Genomic DNA, 18,710 nt, shown 5'->3' on the forward strand with positions numbered 1-18,710 from the left:
CGGTCTACCTTAGGCCGCCGGCGAGTCTCTCCTACCCACTGACCGTTGACCGGTGCCAAGCACTGCTAACTTGCTTAGCCGTTATGTGATTATAGCATGCCTGCTTATATTTTATTCTCGTTGCATGGCTTGATGTGCACATGGGTACGGGCTGCATGTTGGGATTAACATGATTTGGTTATGCTTGGTCACGGGCATTTTAGCTTGATTATAATGCATCCAGCACGGGCATATGCATCGTGTGTGGCTTACTATATGGGCGGAGCATGGCCTGATGCTTGGATGTATGGGCGCCTGGTATCACGTTGATGCTCACTACGCCATTGCATTTTATGTGCATTGCATGGCTACTGATAGTATTTAGTTCTCGGACGGGAGTACCGTTCCGAGGGAGCCTGTGGCTCGGTTGTCGGGAGTACCGACGTGGATACGGGTGACGGGAGTACCGCCCCGGGACAGTGCGCACAGGTTCGTTGAGGATATTGTTGCCTTCCAGGGCAGCGGCAGGTTGGTATGGGACTTGGGTGCCAGGTGTCTTGTGTGGGCCCCAAGGACCGGTATGTGCTTTCACTATACTGCACTGTTGTGTTGTAGCGTCTCATGACTTGTGTGTACTTGTGGGGCTGTGTTTGGGATGGTCTCTTCTTTTATTTATAGCCTTTCATTTCTTATAAACTTGCTGAGTCTTGCGACTCACCTTGCTTTCCATCATTCCAGGTAAGGGTAAAGCAAAGGCCGAGAGCGAGGATCGTTCCATTTAGCAGCCGGCCGCGTTGGTAAGGTGTACAGTTAGCTGCCCCCGTCATCTCTGATGTTTTGCTAGAGTCGCTGTCTTTTATTTTTGACTGTGCCAGGTTGTCATTTGTACCTCCTATTGTTGGCACAGGGTCTGTATGTATTTTTATATACTTCATGACCGCTGTATCAGCGGGGTGTTTGTGGGCATGCATGTTTACCGTTTTGCTTCCGCTGTTAAATTTCTTATTTATGCATGCCAGGGCATTTCTGTCTTTTGTCTATTCCTCTTCCCTTCTGTGAGCGCACTCGTTCGGATAGACCGGGTGGTTGGGATATCCGGGCGGGGGTGCTTACAATGTTGGTATCAGAGCGTCATTAAGTCACTTTGGGGGACAAGTAACTGTACACCAAGGCTGTTAGGTAGAGTTAGAGTGTTAGGACGTGTCTGTTATTTCGAAATGCGTTCTAATTAAATTGGGTTGTCTAGGTATCATGGACGCACGACGTGGGCGAGGTCGTGGTAGACCGTCGGCACGAGGTAGAGGACACCTTGTCCCTACTCCGGAGGTTCAGGTTACAGGTGCGGGAGAGCAGAGACAGCCAGGGCCACCAGATATGCAGGAGACATTAGCGGGTATTTTACGAGCTGTAGATGTACTGGCAGCATCTCAGTTGCGACAGGAGCGCAGACATGATGATAGGACCGCTACGGCCCAGGCGTCGCATTCAGGTACGTCGGGAGCAGGGGACGGTTCAGGTGCTACAGTGCTTAGAGATTTTATGGCCTTGCGACCACCAGAGTTTAGTGGAGGCGCTGATGCGACGGTGGCTGAGGATTGGTTACTAGCGGTGGAGAAGCATTTGAGATCCATAGACTGTGCAGAGGCCCACAGAGTTCGGCTGGGGACTTTCTTGTTACGAGGTGACGCCGAGCGGTGGTGGGAGACCACCAGACAGAGATATGGCGATGGAGGTCCGTCATGGGCACAGTTCGTCGAGGCGTTCAATGAGACCTATGTACCAGCTTGGATCAGAGAGCAGAAGGTGTTTGAGTTCATTGAGTTACAGCAGGGCAGTAAGACAGTTACGCAGTATGAGACCGAGTTCGTGGCATTATCTCGTTATGCTCCTGAGTTAGTGACCCCTGAGTCGCGTCGAGTTAGCAAGTTTCAGAGGGGGTTACGACCAGAGATCCGTCATGCCATGGCTAGTATTGAGGCCCCTGACTTCCCTACGGCTGTTCAGCGAGCCCACGCGGTGGAGAGGGATCGACTGGAGGCCCGAGCAGAGCAGTTAGTCTTGAAGGGTGCAGGGAGCAGCGGTAAGAAGAGGAAGTGGGATGCAGGCAGCCAGAGTTCAGGATTTCCACAGTGCCGGCAGTGCGGGCAGAGACACCAGGGGCAGTGTCGGGAGGTACGTCGAGATGTATGTTATCGCTGTGGTCAGCCGGGGCATTTGAAGAGAAACTGTCCACAGGCGCCTAGACCGACTACACCAGCCCCACCAGCCCCACCAGCTACACCGGCCACAGGGCAGGAGATTATTTGTTTTCGCTGTGGACAGAGGGGCCACCGAGCGAACAGGTGCACCCAGCCAGCACAGAGTGGAGGGCCACGGACTGGAGGTGTGGGGCCCAGACCAGTTCAGAGACAGTCTGCACCTAGGACGCAGGGTGCAGGAGCACCATTACCTCTTCCAGCAGCACAGCGCCCAGGACCTACAGAGAGAGTTCAGATGCAGGGACAGGCATTTGCAGTGTCAGCGACCGAGGCAGCTGAGAGCAGTGATATAGTGCAAGGTATACTTACTCTCTATGGCCATGACGCACGTGCCCTATTTGATACAGGTTCCACCCACTCTTTTATAGCACCCCATTTGTTGCATAAGATCCCAATCCCGTGTAACCCCTTACCATATGATTTATCTATTTCGACACCGGGAGGGACGGTGTTGTTGGGGAGTGAGATGGTCAGGGATTGCGAGATAGGGATTTACGATCAGGTATTTGTGGGGGATCTTGTTGTTTTGGCGATCCAGGATTTTGACTTACTGTTGGGTATGGATTGGCTCTCTCGGCACTATGCTCGGGTTGATTGTCGTCGGAAGGTAATTTCATTTGAGCATCCGGGGAGACCAGTTGTTACATACCGGGGTGTGAAACCAGTGGTGACTACGCCGATGATATCGGTTATGCACGCCGAGAGACTTATTCGACGTGGGTGTGAAGCCTACTTTGCGTTCGTGACCGTGATAGCGGGGGAGAAGAAGGAGTTGGCTGCCTATCCTGTGGTGCGAGACTTTCCAGATGTGTTCCCAGATGAGTTGCCGGGACTACCACCGCACCGAGAGATTGATTTTGCGGTCGATCTGATGCCAGGTACGCAGCCTATTTCCAAGACTCCTTACCGTATGGCTGCCAATGAACTGAAAGAACTCAAGGTGCAATTGCAAGATCTTTTGGAGAAAGGTTTTATTCGGCCGAGCACATCGCGATGGGGGGCCCTAGTATTATTTGTGCGCAAGAAGGACGGGTCTATGCGACTTTGTATAGATTACCGACAACTTAATCAGGTAACAATCAAGAACAAGTACCCCCTACCCCGTGTGGATGATTTACTGGATCAGTTGTGTGGTGCATCGATGTTTTCCAAGATAGATTTGCGGTCAGGGTATCATCAGGTGCGAGTCAGAGATGAGGATATTGCAAAGACCGCATTTCGCACGCGTTACGGCCATTATGAATTTGTGGTCATGCCGTTTGGGCTGACCAATGCACCTGTAGTATTTATGGATCTGATGAATAGGGTATTCAAGGAATATTTGGATTCTTTTGTCATAGTTTTCATTGACGACATCCTAATTTACTCACCGAGCCCTGAGACACACGAGGCGCATCTGAGCGTGGTTCTGCAGAAGCTCAGAGAGGAGCAGTTATATGCCAAGTTTTCGAAATGTGAGTTTTGGCAGACCCGAGTGGTATTCTTAGGACATGTGGTCTCAGGAGAGGGTATCTCAGTAGACCCAGAGAAGACTAGAGCCGTGATGGATTGGCCGAGACCAATGACAGTGACAGAGATTCGGAGTTTTCTTGGCCTTGCTGGGTACTATCGACGATTCATAGAAGGTTTTGCACGGCTTGCATCGCCCCTGACGAAGTTGACAAGGAAAGGCGTCAGATTTATTTGGGACGAGTTTTGTGAGAGGTCTTTCCAGGAGTTAAAGCGGCGTTTGACTTCGGCGCCAGTACTGACGATACCCAGGTGTGGTGAGTTATTTACTGTATATAGTGATGCCTCGTATGCAGGGTTGGGATGTGTTTTGATGCAGGACGGCCGAGTGAATGCTTATGCATCCAGACAGTTGAAGAGGCACGAAGAGAATTATCCCACACATGATCTGGAGTTGGCGGCTGTCGTGTTTGCCTTGAAGATTTGGAGGCATTATCTTTATGGTGAGAGAGTCCAGATATATACAGATCACAAGAGTCTCAAGTATTTATTTTCGCAAAAGGAACTTAATATGAGACAACGACGTTAGTTGGAGCTGCTTAAGGACTATGATTGCGAGATCCTCTATCATCCAGGTAAAGCCAATGTGGTAGCAGATGCACTGAGTCGCCGTGGAGCATCAGTTGCAGCTATGATGGTGCAGGAGTGGGTCTTACTGGAGCAGATGAGCGATCTTACTATCTCTGTGGCACCAGACAATCCTACACTTTATTGCGCTGCCATGAGTATCCATTCGGATCTAGAGGGTCAGATTCGCGATCGACAGCGACAGGATGTGGAGCTTGGCGAGATTATGGCTGATATGGAGAGATTTGGGTCATTGGGGTACAGTCAGAGGGACAATGGTTTGCTATTGTTTCGTGGACGGATCTGTGTGCCGAGGGACAGTGATATCAGGCAGAGGATCCTAGAGGAAGCTCATCGTTCTCCCTATACTATCCATCCTGGAGCGACGAAGATGTACCAGGGCTTACGGCGTCAGTATTGGTGGAGCGGCATGAAGAGGAGCGTAGCAGAATTTGTATCGCGATGTTTAGTGTGCCAGCAGGTTAAGGCTGAGCACCAGAGGCCTGCAGGATTGTTACGACCTTTATCTGTGCCGGAGTGGAAGTGGGAACGCATAGCTATGGATTTTGTCTCAGGATTGCCACGATCCAGCCGGGGGTATGATTCGATATGGGTGATTATCGATCGGTTGACTAAATCAGCGCACTTCTTACCTGTCAAGAAGACCTATCCTATTCATCGACTGGCCAAGCTATACATTGATGAGGTGGTGAGACTGCATGGAGTCCCAGCTAGTATTGTGTCAGACAAGGATCCTCGGTTTACCTCACGATTTTGGGAGGCGTTGCAGAGTGCTATGGGGACCCAGCTGACTTTCAGTACAGCCTTCCATCCTCAGACTGACGGGCAGTCGGAGCGGACCATTCGGACTTTGGAGGATATGCTCCGCGCCTGTGTACTGGACTTTCATGGGAGCTGGGATGACCATTTGTCGTTGGTGGAGTTTGCTTACAATAATAGCTTCCAGGCCAGCATTGGGATGGCACCATTTGAGGCATTATATGGGCGGCCGTGTAGGTCACCGCTTTGCTGGACCGAGACTGGGGAGCGAGCGTTACTTGGACCGGAGTTGGTGGAGCAGACGACAGAAAAGATCCAGTTGATTCGGGCTAGGATGAAGGCAGCTCAGGACCGTCAGAAGAGTTATGCTGATAGACGACGCCGAGATTTGGAGTTTGATGTGGGTGATCATGTTTTCCTTCGAGTTATGCCGATGAGGGGTGTTCGACGCTTCGGAGTATCTGGCAAGTTGAGTCCTCGCTATGTGGGACCGTTCGAGATATTGGAGCGAGTCGGATCGTTGGCATACCGGTTAGCTTTACCCCCTCAGTTAGCCCATGTACATGATGTCTTTCATGTTTCTATGCTCCGCAAGTACGTGGCAGATCCCGGGCATGTCATTGATTATCATCCGCTTGTGGTGCAAGAGGACGCGTCGTACATCGAGTTGCCTACCAGTATCGTGGATCGGAAAGAAAAAGTGCTTCGTAGCCGCACGATTCCCTATGTGAAGGTCCAGTGGCAGCGACATACCCCTGAGGAGGCTACTTGGGAGCTAGAGGAGGACATGAGGCGACTTCATCCTCAGTTGTTTGCCTAGCCAGGTACGAATTTCGGGGACGAAATTCTTTTAAGGGGGGGAGGATTTGTAACGCCCCGTAAATGCCAATTTAATTTAATTTTGGGGTAATTTAAATTAAAAGAAATATTAAAATAATTTGTTGTGATTTAATAAAATTTACTTATGTGATTTTAAGGAAATAAGAAATTAAAATAATTAATTAATTTGTTTTAGGAATTTCTGGAATTATAGGAAAATTAAAAGAAATTCAATAATGGGATTTTCAGAAATTTCGGGAGTTAATGTAATTAATTAAGTGGGCGTTAGTGCAATTAACGGAAAGTTTCGGGTGCTGGCGTGTGTTGCAGAAAAGGGCTCAAAATCACCTTAAATATATCATAATGCATATATAGGTTGAAGATGCATGCGAGCGCGAGCGGTCGCGCGCGAGGCGGCCAGGCGGTGGACGCGGCTTCGAATCCGCGGGCAGGCGCGCGAGGGGGGGGATTTTTGGCTGATTTTAATCAGCCACTGGACGTCCGAAACGACGTCATTTCGGTGAGGCGGTGGCCTCCCAGTGGCTGGCCTGCGCGCTGCCACGTGGCCGCGTCTCCTCCGCTTATTTTTGGCCGCATTTAAGCCCGATTTCGGGCGTGATTTTGAGCATAGAAACAGTAGCAATTTTAGAGAAAAACCAGCGCGCGCACGGGAGAAATTGTGAGATTTTGGGGCTGAAAAATTCAGATTAAATTGCGTTTAATTCCAGATTTAATTATCCAGGTATGTAGAGCAGCTAGTAATTAATATTCTGTACGGTCAGAATTTCGTTTTGCGTCCAATTTTCTTAATTTTGGCAAATAATTGGGATATTGCAGTTTGTATAATTTTTATTGCTTTTGGACCCAACGAGCCTAAGGATATCTCTGATAAGGCAAGTTCTTCTTACCTATCTCGTCGTTTCTTTCGTTGGCGATTTATTGGGCCTCTCTTCATTTGTTTTGGCTATTAATTAATTATGAAGTTTTTAAACGATTAGTTTAAGATTTAATTTATTAAATGGATCTCGTGGGTTTTATTCGTTGGTTGCCTACGGGGGTTTGTGCCACCCCCCTGCCTGTTGGGAATGATGCCGTACTCACCCGGGACTAGGTTCTTAGCGGTTCGGGTATTAATTGGATTTTTGGTTATTTTCTGGCTGGAGCGGTTGTGCAGTGGGGGCTAGGATCGACGGTTCGGTGACGGAGTGACTGTCGTACGGTCTACCTTAGGCCGCCGGCGAGTCTCTCCTACCCACTGACCGTTGACCGGTGCCAAGCACTGCTAACTTGCTTAGCCGTTATGTGATTATAGCATGCCTGCTTATATTTTATTCTCGTTGCATGGCTTGATGTGCACATGGGTACGGGCTGCATGTTGGGATTAACATGATTTGGTTATGCTTGGTCACGGGCATTTTAGCTTGATTATAATGCATCCAGCACGGGCATATGCATCGTGTGTGGCTTACTATATGGGCGGAGCATGGCCTGATGCTTGGATGTATGGGCGCCTGGTATCACGTTGATGCTCACTACGCCATTGCATTTTATGTGTATTGCATGGCTACTGATAGTATTTAGTTCTCGGACGGGAGTACCGTTCCGAGGGAGCCTATGGCTCGGTTGTCGGGAGTACCGACGTGGATACGGGTGACGGGAGTACCGCCCCGGGACAGTGCGCACAGGTTCGTTGAGGATATTGTTGCCTTCCAGGGCAGCGGCAGGTTGGTATGGGACTTGGGTGCCAGGTGTCTTGTGTGGGCCCCAAGGACCGGTATGTGCTTTCACTATACTGCACTGTTGTGTTGTAGCGTCTCATGACTTGTGTGTACTTGTGGGGCTGTGTTTGGGATGGTCTCTTCTTTTATTTATAGCCTTTCATTTCTTATAAACTTGCTGAGTCTTGCGACTCACCTTGCTTTCCATCATTCCAGGTAAGGGTAAAGCAAAGGCCGAGAGCGAGGATCGTTCCATTTAGCAGCCGGCCGCGTTGGTAAGGTGTACAGTTAGCTGCCCCCGTCATCTCTGATGTTTTGCTAGAGTCGCTGTCTTTTATTTTTGACTGTGCCAGGTTGTCATTTGTACCTCCTATTGTTGGCACAGGGTCTGTATGTATTTTTATATACTTCATGACCGCTGTATCAGCGGGGTGCTTGTGGGCATGCATGTTTACCGTTTTGCTTCCGCTGTTAAATTTCTTATTTATGCATGCCAGGGCATTTCTGTCTTTTGTCTATTCCTCTTCCCTTCTGTGAGCGCACTCGTTCGGATAGACCGGGTGGTTGGGATATCCGGGCGGGGGTGCTTACAATTTTGAGACCATCCCTAGAAATGTCTTCTAAAGATTTTGATTGCAAAGTCCTGTTTTTCTAAAAAAAAAAAAAGAAAAATTAACAATTTAAAATTAGAAACCAAATTTCTTCCAAAGATTTTGTGTTCTTTCCTGCCAAATTTAATTTAAGGATATTGGTTCAAATTTAGAAACCTATGTATTGTGATCACCACCGTACATATCTGACTATTTTTAATTGTTACATTGCTTCGTTAATTGTTATTATTATAATAGAAAGTTATTTATAGCCATCGCATGTTTCTCGTGTCATAATTATTTTTCCTCATTTGGAATAGAAAACACAGTTTAATTAGCGTCTGCAATTGCACCACAGCTTTTGATAGGCTGTCCAGTTTATTTTTATTTTTATTTTTCCATTACGTGCATTGTGTCTACCTTTAATTTTTAATTTTTGTTTTTCTTATCCTATGATTATTTAATCTATCTATTTTTTTATGAACAAGACATATATATATATATATAAATATTTTTGAATCAATGGAGGGGGACACAAAATTTCAAAGATGGAACCTAATTGCATGGTAATGGACACAATTTATTTTTTTTTTTTGATAGATGGAGTTAATTTGACTGGTCATGAGTTGGCTCACCAAATCAATTTAAATAAAGTTATTAAAATTTGGATTGATTTAACCAGAGTAAATCGTGAATCAATTAACATATCCATTCGATACGTAATTAAGAAAAAATTGAATACATATATGTATATATTAAATCAATTAGAACCAGTTAAAATCGACCTGATTTTTGTGAATTAGTCTTTGATTCTTTGTGAAAAGAATAAGAAAAAAACAAAAAAAAGGGAAAAAATAGAGGACGCAAGTCAAAAAGCCACGATGGGGTGGAATTGTTACAAAATTTTAAAATGGTCTAATCTTAAGAGTTGGGTCCCATGGTAAGGAAGGTTCAAAAGAAACTTGGCCTAGCTACGAGTCCACAACTGTGGAGCCAAGGCCTAAGTAGGGCCCATAATTGGACCTTTATGTTTATTTAACATAATATTTCAACTCAACCAATCTCACGACTCCATAGAGGCCACTCCCTCAATACGAATAGTGAAAAGCAGTGTCTTAACAAGTGAGAGAGAGATGTCATTTATCGTGCTCTATTACATTATTATTATATTATTTTCAAATATAATATAATAGAGAGAAAATGTAATCAGCAACTCTAATTAGTCATGAAATTCAAGTAAAATCTCATTTTATCTCCAAAGAAATTCAAAAGGCAATTAGTATATAACCTAAGCAAAATTTAATTTATCTTTGAATTACAAAAAAATAAATTAGTTTTCAATTTATATTTAAATCATGAAAGCAAATTAACTTCTAAACTATTGAATTTTTTTACTGAATTTTCTTGTTTCTTACTTAGTAAATATGGTTTTTGATTAAATTTTCAAACACAATTTTTTGAATTTTTTATTTTTTCTCAACAAATATGTTTTTTTTTTTTATTGGATTTTCAAATACTATATTTGTGGTTTTAATTTCAAAAGTTATAAATTATTTTGCTTCAATGATCCAAAAATAAATTTGAGACTAATTTGATTTTGTGATTTAAAAATGAATTGAATTACATTTGAAGGTATGGACTAATTGACCTTTGTATTTTGTCGAATATAAATTAGGATTTTAGTTGAGTTTAGAAACTGATTAGGGTTACATATTTTTATTTTTTTTTTCTCTATATTTTCCTTTCATATTTGGCTCCACTTTCCTCTACTAAGAGTAAATTGAGTATTTTATATTAATAAAATTATATATATAATTATTTAAAATTAATAAAGATATCATGATATTTTTTGAGACGTATAAATCTAATTTTTTTAATCAAAGCACAATATTAAAAGGACTTCTTGATTAACAATAAAAGTAGAAGTGTCCCAGAGACAGGAGGCCATGGTCTGAGATGATGGAGGAGGAAGCAGATGGCTGCTTGGTTCTGGGATTGTTTTGGGCGGATGATAATTTAGCACAATTATTCAATTAGTATTCTAATATCAACAATTTATTTATTTTTCTTTTCTTGTTGGGGGCATTCTTTCTATTTTCTGTTCTGCCCGACAAGCCAAGGGCAAGGAGGCTTAGTCTGAATGGGACAAAGTCACTTAGCTCCCTCTGGAAATTGTGTTCATTTGGTTATTGATAGCATGCTGATTTCTATATTAACTTTTTATTAATCTATCATTTTCCCCATTATCATGCTCTCTTTCCCCTAAAAAAGTGTCTTTAAGAGTCATCTTGAGTTGAGGACGACCACCCCCCCCCCCCCCCCGAGGAATCTCAATTGTTGTTTTGCAGGTGGGGTTAAAAAGAGTTCTGAAGCAGAGAAATGACCTCCGCTAAAGCCTGTTCAACGAATAATCCAAACTCAACAGATCTCCTACTTTTTTGTAACATAAAAAAAAAAAATAAAAAGATTTGATGTTTCAATTTCATGTCATCAAATCAAATTTTATCTTTTTAAGATAGGAAAGTGTTGATTGTCAAACACATATATTGATATATAGCAAATGATATTGCCACCTGGGCATGTACAGAAATTAATGATCATCACTTGCTATTTATTTGCGTATATATGAAAAGAAATCTTCCTGTTACAAACAAATAGAAACACATTCAAAAGAGGGAGAACTAAACAGGAGGAGCCTCTGCTGTGCTGTTTTGTTTTGTGCCTTGCGTCTTCACCTTTCACTCTACTCTAGGGTTCCCCCAAGTACCAAGATTGCGTACGATCGGCTTCGTCCTCCAACTTCATTTCCCGGTCTATATCGTCCCTCACGTTGTCTCTCTGCATCTTCACCAGGGTTAGGATGTGCCCGTGTATCTTCTTCAGCCTGTCCGACGGCGCCACCACCCCTACTTCCGCCGCCAGCCAGTCGTGGTGGTCGTGCTGCAGCGGGAATATGCTGTGGGTGTGTTGCTTCCCCACTTCGTGCTCTTCCATCTTCCGGTAGTACGCTTCGGTGTCCCCCAACATGTCCTCTTCCGACGGCAGCCGGAATTTGCCCGACAGGGCGCCGGCGATCCACCGGGCTTCCAATTCGAATGTATAGAAAAGCATAGCCTGAAATAAATAAATAAATGGATTCGAATTAAACTCGTCGGACTAATTAGCGCGCAGGCACGGAGTCGTTGAATCTGCAATTTTCTGTAAACCCATTAACTTACCCGTTGGGGTAATCCGACGAAAGAGATGTAAGGAGCGAGCTTGGGCGGGAAGACGTGTTTGTACAATGGGCCAACACGGTTCTCATCCACTGTCACGATTCCATTCGTCTTCAAAAACGGAAAATCGTAGCTATACCTGCGGGAAATACAAGGAAAGAAGAACTCATCATCAGAACTATTGCTTAAATGAAAACCAGAAAAGGAATTAATTAAACAGAGGTTGAAGAATCACAGATCGTACCCAGTACAGTGGACGATGGTGTCTGCTCGAATAGACGATCCCTCCTCGAAGGTTACGGTGCCATCTTCGGAGACATCCACAATCTACAATTAATTAAGAAACCAGATAAACCACTTGTGTTTGTTTGAACATATACACACAGCTTATCTGGAGACAAATGGCAGATGAAAAAGTGGAGAGTTGCTTGATTAATAAATTTATTACCTTCAAATGTTGCCAAACGTTGGGATAATCATTCAACCTGGAGACCTGGGCATCGGGAGCTCTGGAAGCAAGATGAACTTCTTTCGCCACTTTGGAGACTTCTCTGCACAAATCGTATGTACTTGCTCCCGCTCCGATCATCACCACCACCTGTTTGTTCCATACACACACAATATTTGTTCAGATATAGATATTCGTTGTTCATGTCTATTTCTCTCCCAAAAGCATTACTAAATACATACCTCATTTTTATATGGGTCGGGGACCCGATAATTATGGCTGTGCACTTGCCTCCCTGGGAATTTCTCAAAACCTGCACAACAGTTAACATATCTCTGTTACCAAATAAATTTCTCTAAATTAATCCAAAACAAAAAAAATTTCTGCAAGAAGCTTTTCCATCGTTCGAAACGAGTAAAAAGCTAAATACTTTTCCCTCAACTTTATAATAAATAACAGTAGATCAGCCGCAGAAAGAACAGAATATTCCTCATTATTATTATATTATTGTATTATACATATATACCCTTCAAAGTTTGGTTTCATAATTAATTACGTAAATTAAATGAAAAATGGCAAATTTGTCGGCCCAATTGGCCATTGGTTTGCTTCTCAACAAGCACAGAGGAGTTGAAAATTGAATACGTCATTTTCACGAGTTGAAGCCCCCAACCCGATCACGTCAACAAAGACGTCCCGTATCATTACGGCTTGACTATCCATACATACAATCTCATTACATAAAAACAAATAAATAAATCATACTACTTATACATATTTTTATACATTTTAAACTATATATAGGAATATTATGATCAAAATACATTTCATCTCCATGTGTCTCTATGCTCTCCTCATAAGGAATTTTTTTATATTTTTGTGTAGCTCAAGATATATATAAAGATATATCAATAATATGTTTTTAAAAAAATTATAGATAAATGTATGAAATACAGGTATTTGTACCCCATAAACACAAGTATGTCTAAATACAGGTATTGCATAAATCTAAAAATACGTTCCCATAGAAGGGGAAGTTTATAGAAATTAAAAGTTAATTCATGAAATAATTTTATGAATATGAAAATTTACACTGTCGTACGTGTGATCAATTTTCAAGACACCATTAAATTTACTTGTATGTCCATATTTTCTTCAACAAGGTCTGACTTTCAACATACTGTGTCCTCTTTTAAATTACTAATATTAGCATCATATTTTTTAATTAGTCACCAATATCTCCAATTATAATTATCTTTTCTTAATATTTGTAAAATAATGTATGAAATAAACTCCACATTAAATTGTCATCGGCACTGTTATTACTATAATCCATTTTATCACTGATTTATTCCTCTTAACAATTAATGAATTCACGAAAACTATAAAAAAAAAAAATATCAATTTTCTTTAATTTCTTATGTTATATGATCGGACGTACCAGGAAAATCGGCAACCCTTGGGGTAGTGTGGTGACCATTGCAAATGACGACGGCCTCGAAAACCTCCGACTCCTTCTCCCACTCCGACTCGTTCACCCGAGTCCGCCACTCCACCACCCACTGGTCGTTCCGGCTCTCGTCGACTCGCTCCACCCGAACCACGTCCTTCTCGAACCGGATCAGCTCCACCAGCCCATGATCCTTGGCGAAGCTCTGAATAAACTCCAGCACCTCCACGTGGCCTGGGAAGTACGAATCCGTCTCTTTCCTCATGCGGAATGGGTAGTCTGTGAAGCTCATGATCGGCCGGGGAAGGTTCGTCCGGAGAGAGAGATAGGCGCTGCCGAGAATCACTTCCCGGTTCGGGTCCAGACTGAGCAAATCGGACTCGACTCGGGGGTCGTAGACCCAGATGCCGCCGATCCGGTTGTAGCGCTCGAAGACCACCACCTGGTGGCCCGCCCGCTTGAGCTCACGAGCTGCCAGCAGGCCGGAAATTCCGGCACCGATAACCGCAACCTTAACTGACCTCCCCATTGACGAAAAATTGAAGTATTAAAAACAGTTAAAACTAGAAGAAGTGGAGGAAAAAGATTGTCCTCTTGATTATGAGTGAGTAAAGAGAGCAGAAGCAGTGGAGGTGGAAGGGTGTATGAGGAAGGGTATAAATAGGGAGAAACCGGGGGGGAAGGATGGAGAGCGAGTACAACGTGGCGGCGAATTATTAAAGGGGTAAATTAACGGGAAATACTTTGGAGCCAAAAAATGATTTTGGATTTTAAGGCGGGGGCTTCATGTGCGAGGAAATTATTGTTTAGTGCTCCCCGTGAAGCCACGGGTGGTGGTGGGGGGGATACGACGCCGTTATTGGACGGCACTAATTTTCCAGTTTATTATTATTTTAATAATTGCATGTGAAACCATGGGGGGCATTTGATTGCCCTTGTCATAGTGGGATGGATTGTAGTGTGATTTTGTCCATGTCTTTGTTAGTAGAAGAGTGAGTCCATTAAAATAGCGCCTTAACGTGTTTACCAGGTTCAGAGGTTGGCATCCAAATTTTGTCATTTTTTACTTTTTCAACTCATCTGACTTACTTTTGACCTCAGTCTCTCACCCCAACTTTCAAGCCCAAAACCTGAAGTTATTCCCATTGCATTAATTCACAAGTAATAATCATGCTAAACAAAGAAAGTAATAAATAAATACAATTTTTGTTCCAAATAACTATATAATAATCGCTTTATTGATGAATAATAATGATAATTTTAGCACCCAACTCCCACTAACCGTAATATAGTATGGAAAAATAACACCTTTATAGCTCTAAAGAAAGTCAATTGCTTACTGGATATAAATTTATATAATTTTTAAACTTAAAATTAGAAAAACTTATTAGCGCATATACGAGTCAAATTATCAATTGATCAACGAAAATAATATAGTTCCAAACAACTGATCATAATATATTGATCAGTTGAATAAAACATTAGTCGGAACGGAATTATCAATCCAATGAGTAACAATCTATTACATTCATTCAGAAAAGCTTTTAAGGTGCTTTCGAAAAGAATTTTTCAACCAGCCCTCATATTTTCGACAAATTTCATCATTTAAGAAACTTCTCCAATCATGTGAGAATTTTGCTTACATTGTTATCTTATTCTTACGTTTGTCTAGTTTGTTGAATTTTTGTTACTGTGTATATTTTATCATTGTCTATCCTCGCATAAGTAATCACATTAATTAATGAAACTAACTAAGAGGCTGGTAGATAATCTAAAAATAAGGGCCGATCACTTGGTTGCTAAGACATGACTTTTTACCTCTAATTTTGCTTCTAGAAATAATTCCTCAAAGACTTTCATGTTCTCATGATAGAATTTTGCTTCTAGAGGCGTCTTTAATAACATCATATATAAATCTCTCTGACTTTAAAACTCGTGATTCGAGGCATTTATAGATAAAATTAAATTTATGGAACCTGTGGGTAGGAGTAAGGCAAAGAAATAAAACAAGGGAATTTTCACAGGTTTGTGCTACAAAATGCAATCTTCTGTGGGTAGGAGTAAGACCAAGAAAGAAAGAGTACAAGTAAATTTTCACAGGTTTATTCCACGAAAGACTAGAATTTGATTGCTTCTGATATATATGTATTAACAATTTATCAACGATCGAAACGCCAGTCATTAATAGTTGCCCTTGTCCAGTCGTCAGTCGTTACATAGAATATTTCCTGTAAATTCAATTTGATTTAGGTCTTGAATTTTTTTATCGTCAGTTTTTCTCTGGACTTCTTTTTTAGTTTAAAGGATAGGTCTGAGTTTAAAAAAAAAAAAGAGGAGTTGAAAACCCAGAGAATCACTTCCCTGTTATTATAACTTTGTGATTATTATAACAAGAAGTGGGTCACTATTTAACTCACTTTCGGACCATAACTTAATCATATTGCCTTTTTCCTATAACTTAATATATGTACAAATATTTTTTCTTTTATTTTCCCATAACTTAATATGTACGCTGCAGTTTTTTCGAAGCAATTAATTTTTTTCTAATTACTAAAGCAGTGATGGTAATATATAGTTGACTGGAAATAAGTTAATACAGTGGTAAACATACAATTTTTTTATGAATTAATGGCAACGGCACACTATGTTGTCTATAGTGTGCACTGCTGGTTGATTTGCTTGACTACACTAGTAGTAATTTTAATTCTCGTGACGTACGGAGAATGGTACTCCAAAAAATAGAAAAAAAGAGAGTCAAGTTTGAGTGGTTTAAAATCCTGTAAAATATTCTCTTAGGGTTTTAAAGAAGAAGAAACTGCCGGCCCGCGTTATATTTAACTTGTGTTAAAAATATTAAATAGTTAATCATTAGTATAAATTAAATAACGTAATTATATATAATATTTTTATTCCGCTCAACAACCTTTAGACGCGGTTTGAGATGAGCTTAATTTGACCATGCAAACACCGGTTTCAGCCTGGTCCATCTGAGCGGAATTGAGGGTATACATGTAAATAAAGTTTTTTTTTTTTTTTTTTTTTGGAGGTTTATACATAGTAGTATGCAATTTTTAATTTGGGTTAATTACATAAAAAAAAAATATGAGCATTTTCTTGTGTTTTCAAATTTAGGACAGCCTTTAATTTTTTTTTTAATTCCTATCCTCATTTTTCTAAATCGTAACAAAAATATAACATTATCAACTTTCAATAATCATTTCAGTGGTTAGTACTAGTAGTTGACGTGGCCTCTGGTGACATAGAGAGGGTATATTGAGTAGCATGCTGATGTCATATTAATGTGAGTAGCCCGTCCATATAGAAACCCCAAATCCAACTAATTGCAGCAATAAATGGGACTGAGGCAGGAAAGGTTCCTGCCGTTCTAGTCCTCCGTTTTCAATCGTTACGGATCCAACGGCTTGCTCAGCACTTAAATACTTTCCAGGAAATCGGATTAAAATGGGCTTTCAAGTTCCACGGCAGCGGAAGATCTTGCGCAGAGAGAGAGAGAGAGAGAGAGAGGATTAAATGAAGGTGCTATGCTTGGATTAAAAGCCTTGATGCGACATGATGACACATCAGATTATATTAAGTTTATAAAAACATTTTTTATGATATTAGAAATACATACACATATAAACTTTACTTGTAAATTAAAAGAAATAATAATAATAAAAAGTGAATAGTATCAAAACAAAATGAAAATTTTTATTGAATTATTTGTAATTTTTATGAAAATAATAATAATAACTAGCAAGCAAGATTCGTTTTGATTCTGAGGACGACAGAAAGCAAAGAAGGGTGGCTTTTAAAGCCGAACCAATAATTCAGAAAGGGAAGGGAATGGGATGTGCTTCAGTTATGGGTCAACCAAGCGCAACGCAAGCGGCTCCCCAATTGGTAAGCGTTTTTATATTTGGAATAAACAAACAATTTATTAACTTAATTGTTAATATGCTTAGTTTTTCTGCTTGGTATGAATCTATCTACTAAACTTTATTCTACTTCTACTTCTAGAAGGTCACGGCACGGGACGGGAGCCTCGCGATTCGCGACGTGTGATAAGCATGTGGGCTAATAATTGATCATTATTTTAAATAATAATAATATGTGATTGCATTATATATTTATTTTCACACGCCACAAGCTGCGTTTGGATCTCTACTCTTTTTTCTGTGTTTCTCTTCTTTTTTTTCTTTTTTTTAAATCTGTCAGCAGACAACACCTGACAGCCCACGTGGGTATGTATTCGGCCGCCCATTCATTCGTCCACGTGGGTAGTAGTCATGTGGACAACCAAAATTATGAGCTAAAATAGGATCAACGAAAACGTGATTTGCTTATAGCGCCATAGCATTTTGTTTAAACTACTTTCGAAAATTAAAAATTGTTGCATGTCAAATTATCAAAATAAAATTCGGCTGAGGATGCCAAATCGCGTGATTCTCTTTCCAAAATAAAATAAAATAAAATAAATCCTGAAAAAACAAATTAAAAAGAGCCCCAACTCCTCACCTGCAGCATATTCTTCTTCTTCTTCTACAACCAAACAGAGTTTGCCCGGACGTGACAGCCATTCTCTTCTCTTGTACAAATTTTTGCATTCATTTACAACCGTTAAAAGTATAAATAAAATATCATTTCTTAAATTTAATAATAAGTTTGTAAAAAAATCTTAATAATTCTAAAAGCGGTAAATAGAACGATAATAAAAAAGAAACCTCAAACACGGAATGACAAAGATGGATAGATGCTCCCAGCTGCTGCTCCACGTGCAAGTTCGCAACTTTTCTCCATGTCTCCCCGTGCTGTCTAGTGTCAGCTGCTAATAATATCTTCTTACTGCAATCTTATGTTAATGATTGTTATTATATATTCCAAACCAATAAATATGTGGTTTATAATAATAATTACAAAAATTATGATTAAAAATTAGGACACAAAAAAATGAAGTACGAGCGTTTCTTTTCTCCATGCTCTCGTGCCTAGCTAGGCTTGACGATTAAAGGGCCGGCCTAGCCTCGGCTTTCTTTAACATGCTCTCGTACTTAATGTGCGTACTAAAGTGATGGGTCATTAACATTTTTGTAATCATGTTGATTGCGTGAATTTTTTAATTCGTAAGACATTAAAAAATAACCATGCAATATGTCATGTGATAATATATATCTATATGTATTGATTATAGTATAGAAGAAGGAAAAGGAATTAATTAATTTTGCCCCCGTTAATCGTGAGATGTTCTAGAAGATTAGAAAAGAGAGAAACCTCATATATATACTATAATAATATTGTTAAAGAGGAGAATGTTAATTATTATATTATTAATTAATTGTTGTTAATAATTTCATTAATTTTTGATAAATATATTGTG

The 18,710-nt window shown here is 41.1% G+C and overlaps 1 protein-coding gene across 5 annotated transcripts in view; it reads right to left on the minus strand.

The window, feature by feature from the left end:
• Nucleotides 1-10,746: 10,746 nt before the first annotated feature.
• The window catches only part of LOC127802040 (flavin-containing monooxygenase FMO GS-OX5-like), a 52,480-nt gene continuing 44,516 nt past the window's right edge, over nt 10,747-18,710 (minus strand). Inside the window, exons 2-7 of one of the 5 annotated variants that reach the window (XM_052337686.1) lie at nt 13,325-13,775; nt 12,126-12,196; nt 11,884-12,033; nt 11,680-11,762; nt 11,439-11,574; nt 10,747-11,334 (exon numbers count right to left, since the gene is read on the minus strand). In XM_052337686.1, coding sequence (XP_052193646.1) covers nt 10,969-11,334; nt 11,439-11,574; nt 11,680-11,762; nt 11,884-12,033; nt 12,126-12,196; nt 13,325-13,775 — 1,257 coding nt within the window. In that variant the 3' untranslated portion in view covers nt 10,747-10,968. The remainder of the gene's footprint in view (nt 11,335-11,438; nt 11,575-11,679; nt 11,763-11,883; nt 12,034-12,125; nt 12,197-13,324; nt 13,776-18,710) is intronic. The other 4 variants (XM_052337685.1, XM_052337684.1, XM_052337683.1 and 1 more) reach the window with 4 other exon arrangements.

This window comes from Diospyros lotus, chromosome 5, assembly GCF_014633365.1.
Source record: "Diospyros lotus cultivar Yz01 chromosome 5, ASM1463336v1, whole genome shotgun sequence".
NCBI classification, from domain to species: domain Eukaryota; kingdom Viridiplantae; phylum Streptophyta; class Magnoliopsida; order Ericales; family Ebenaceae; genus Diospyros; species Diospyros lotus.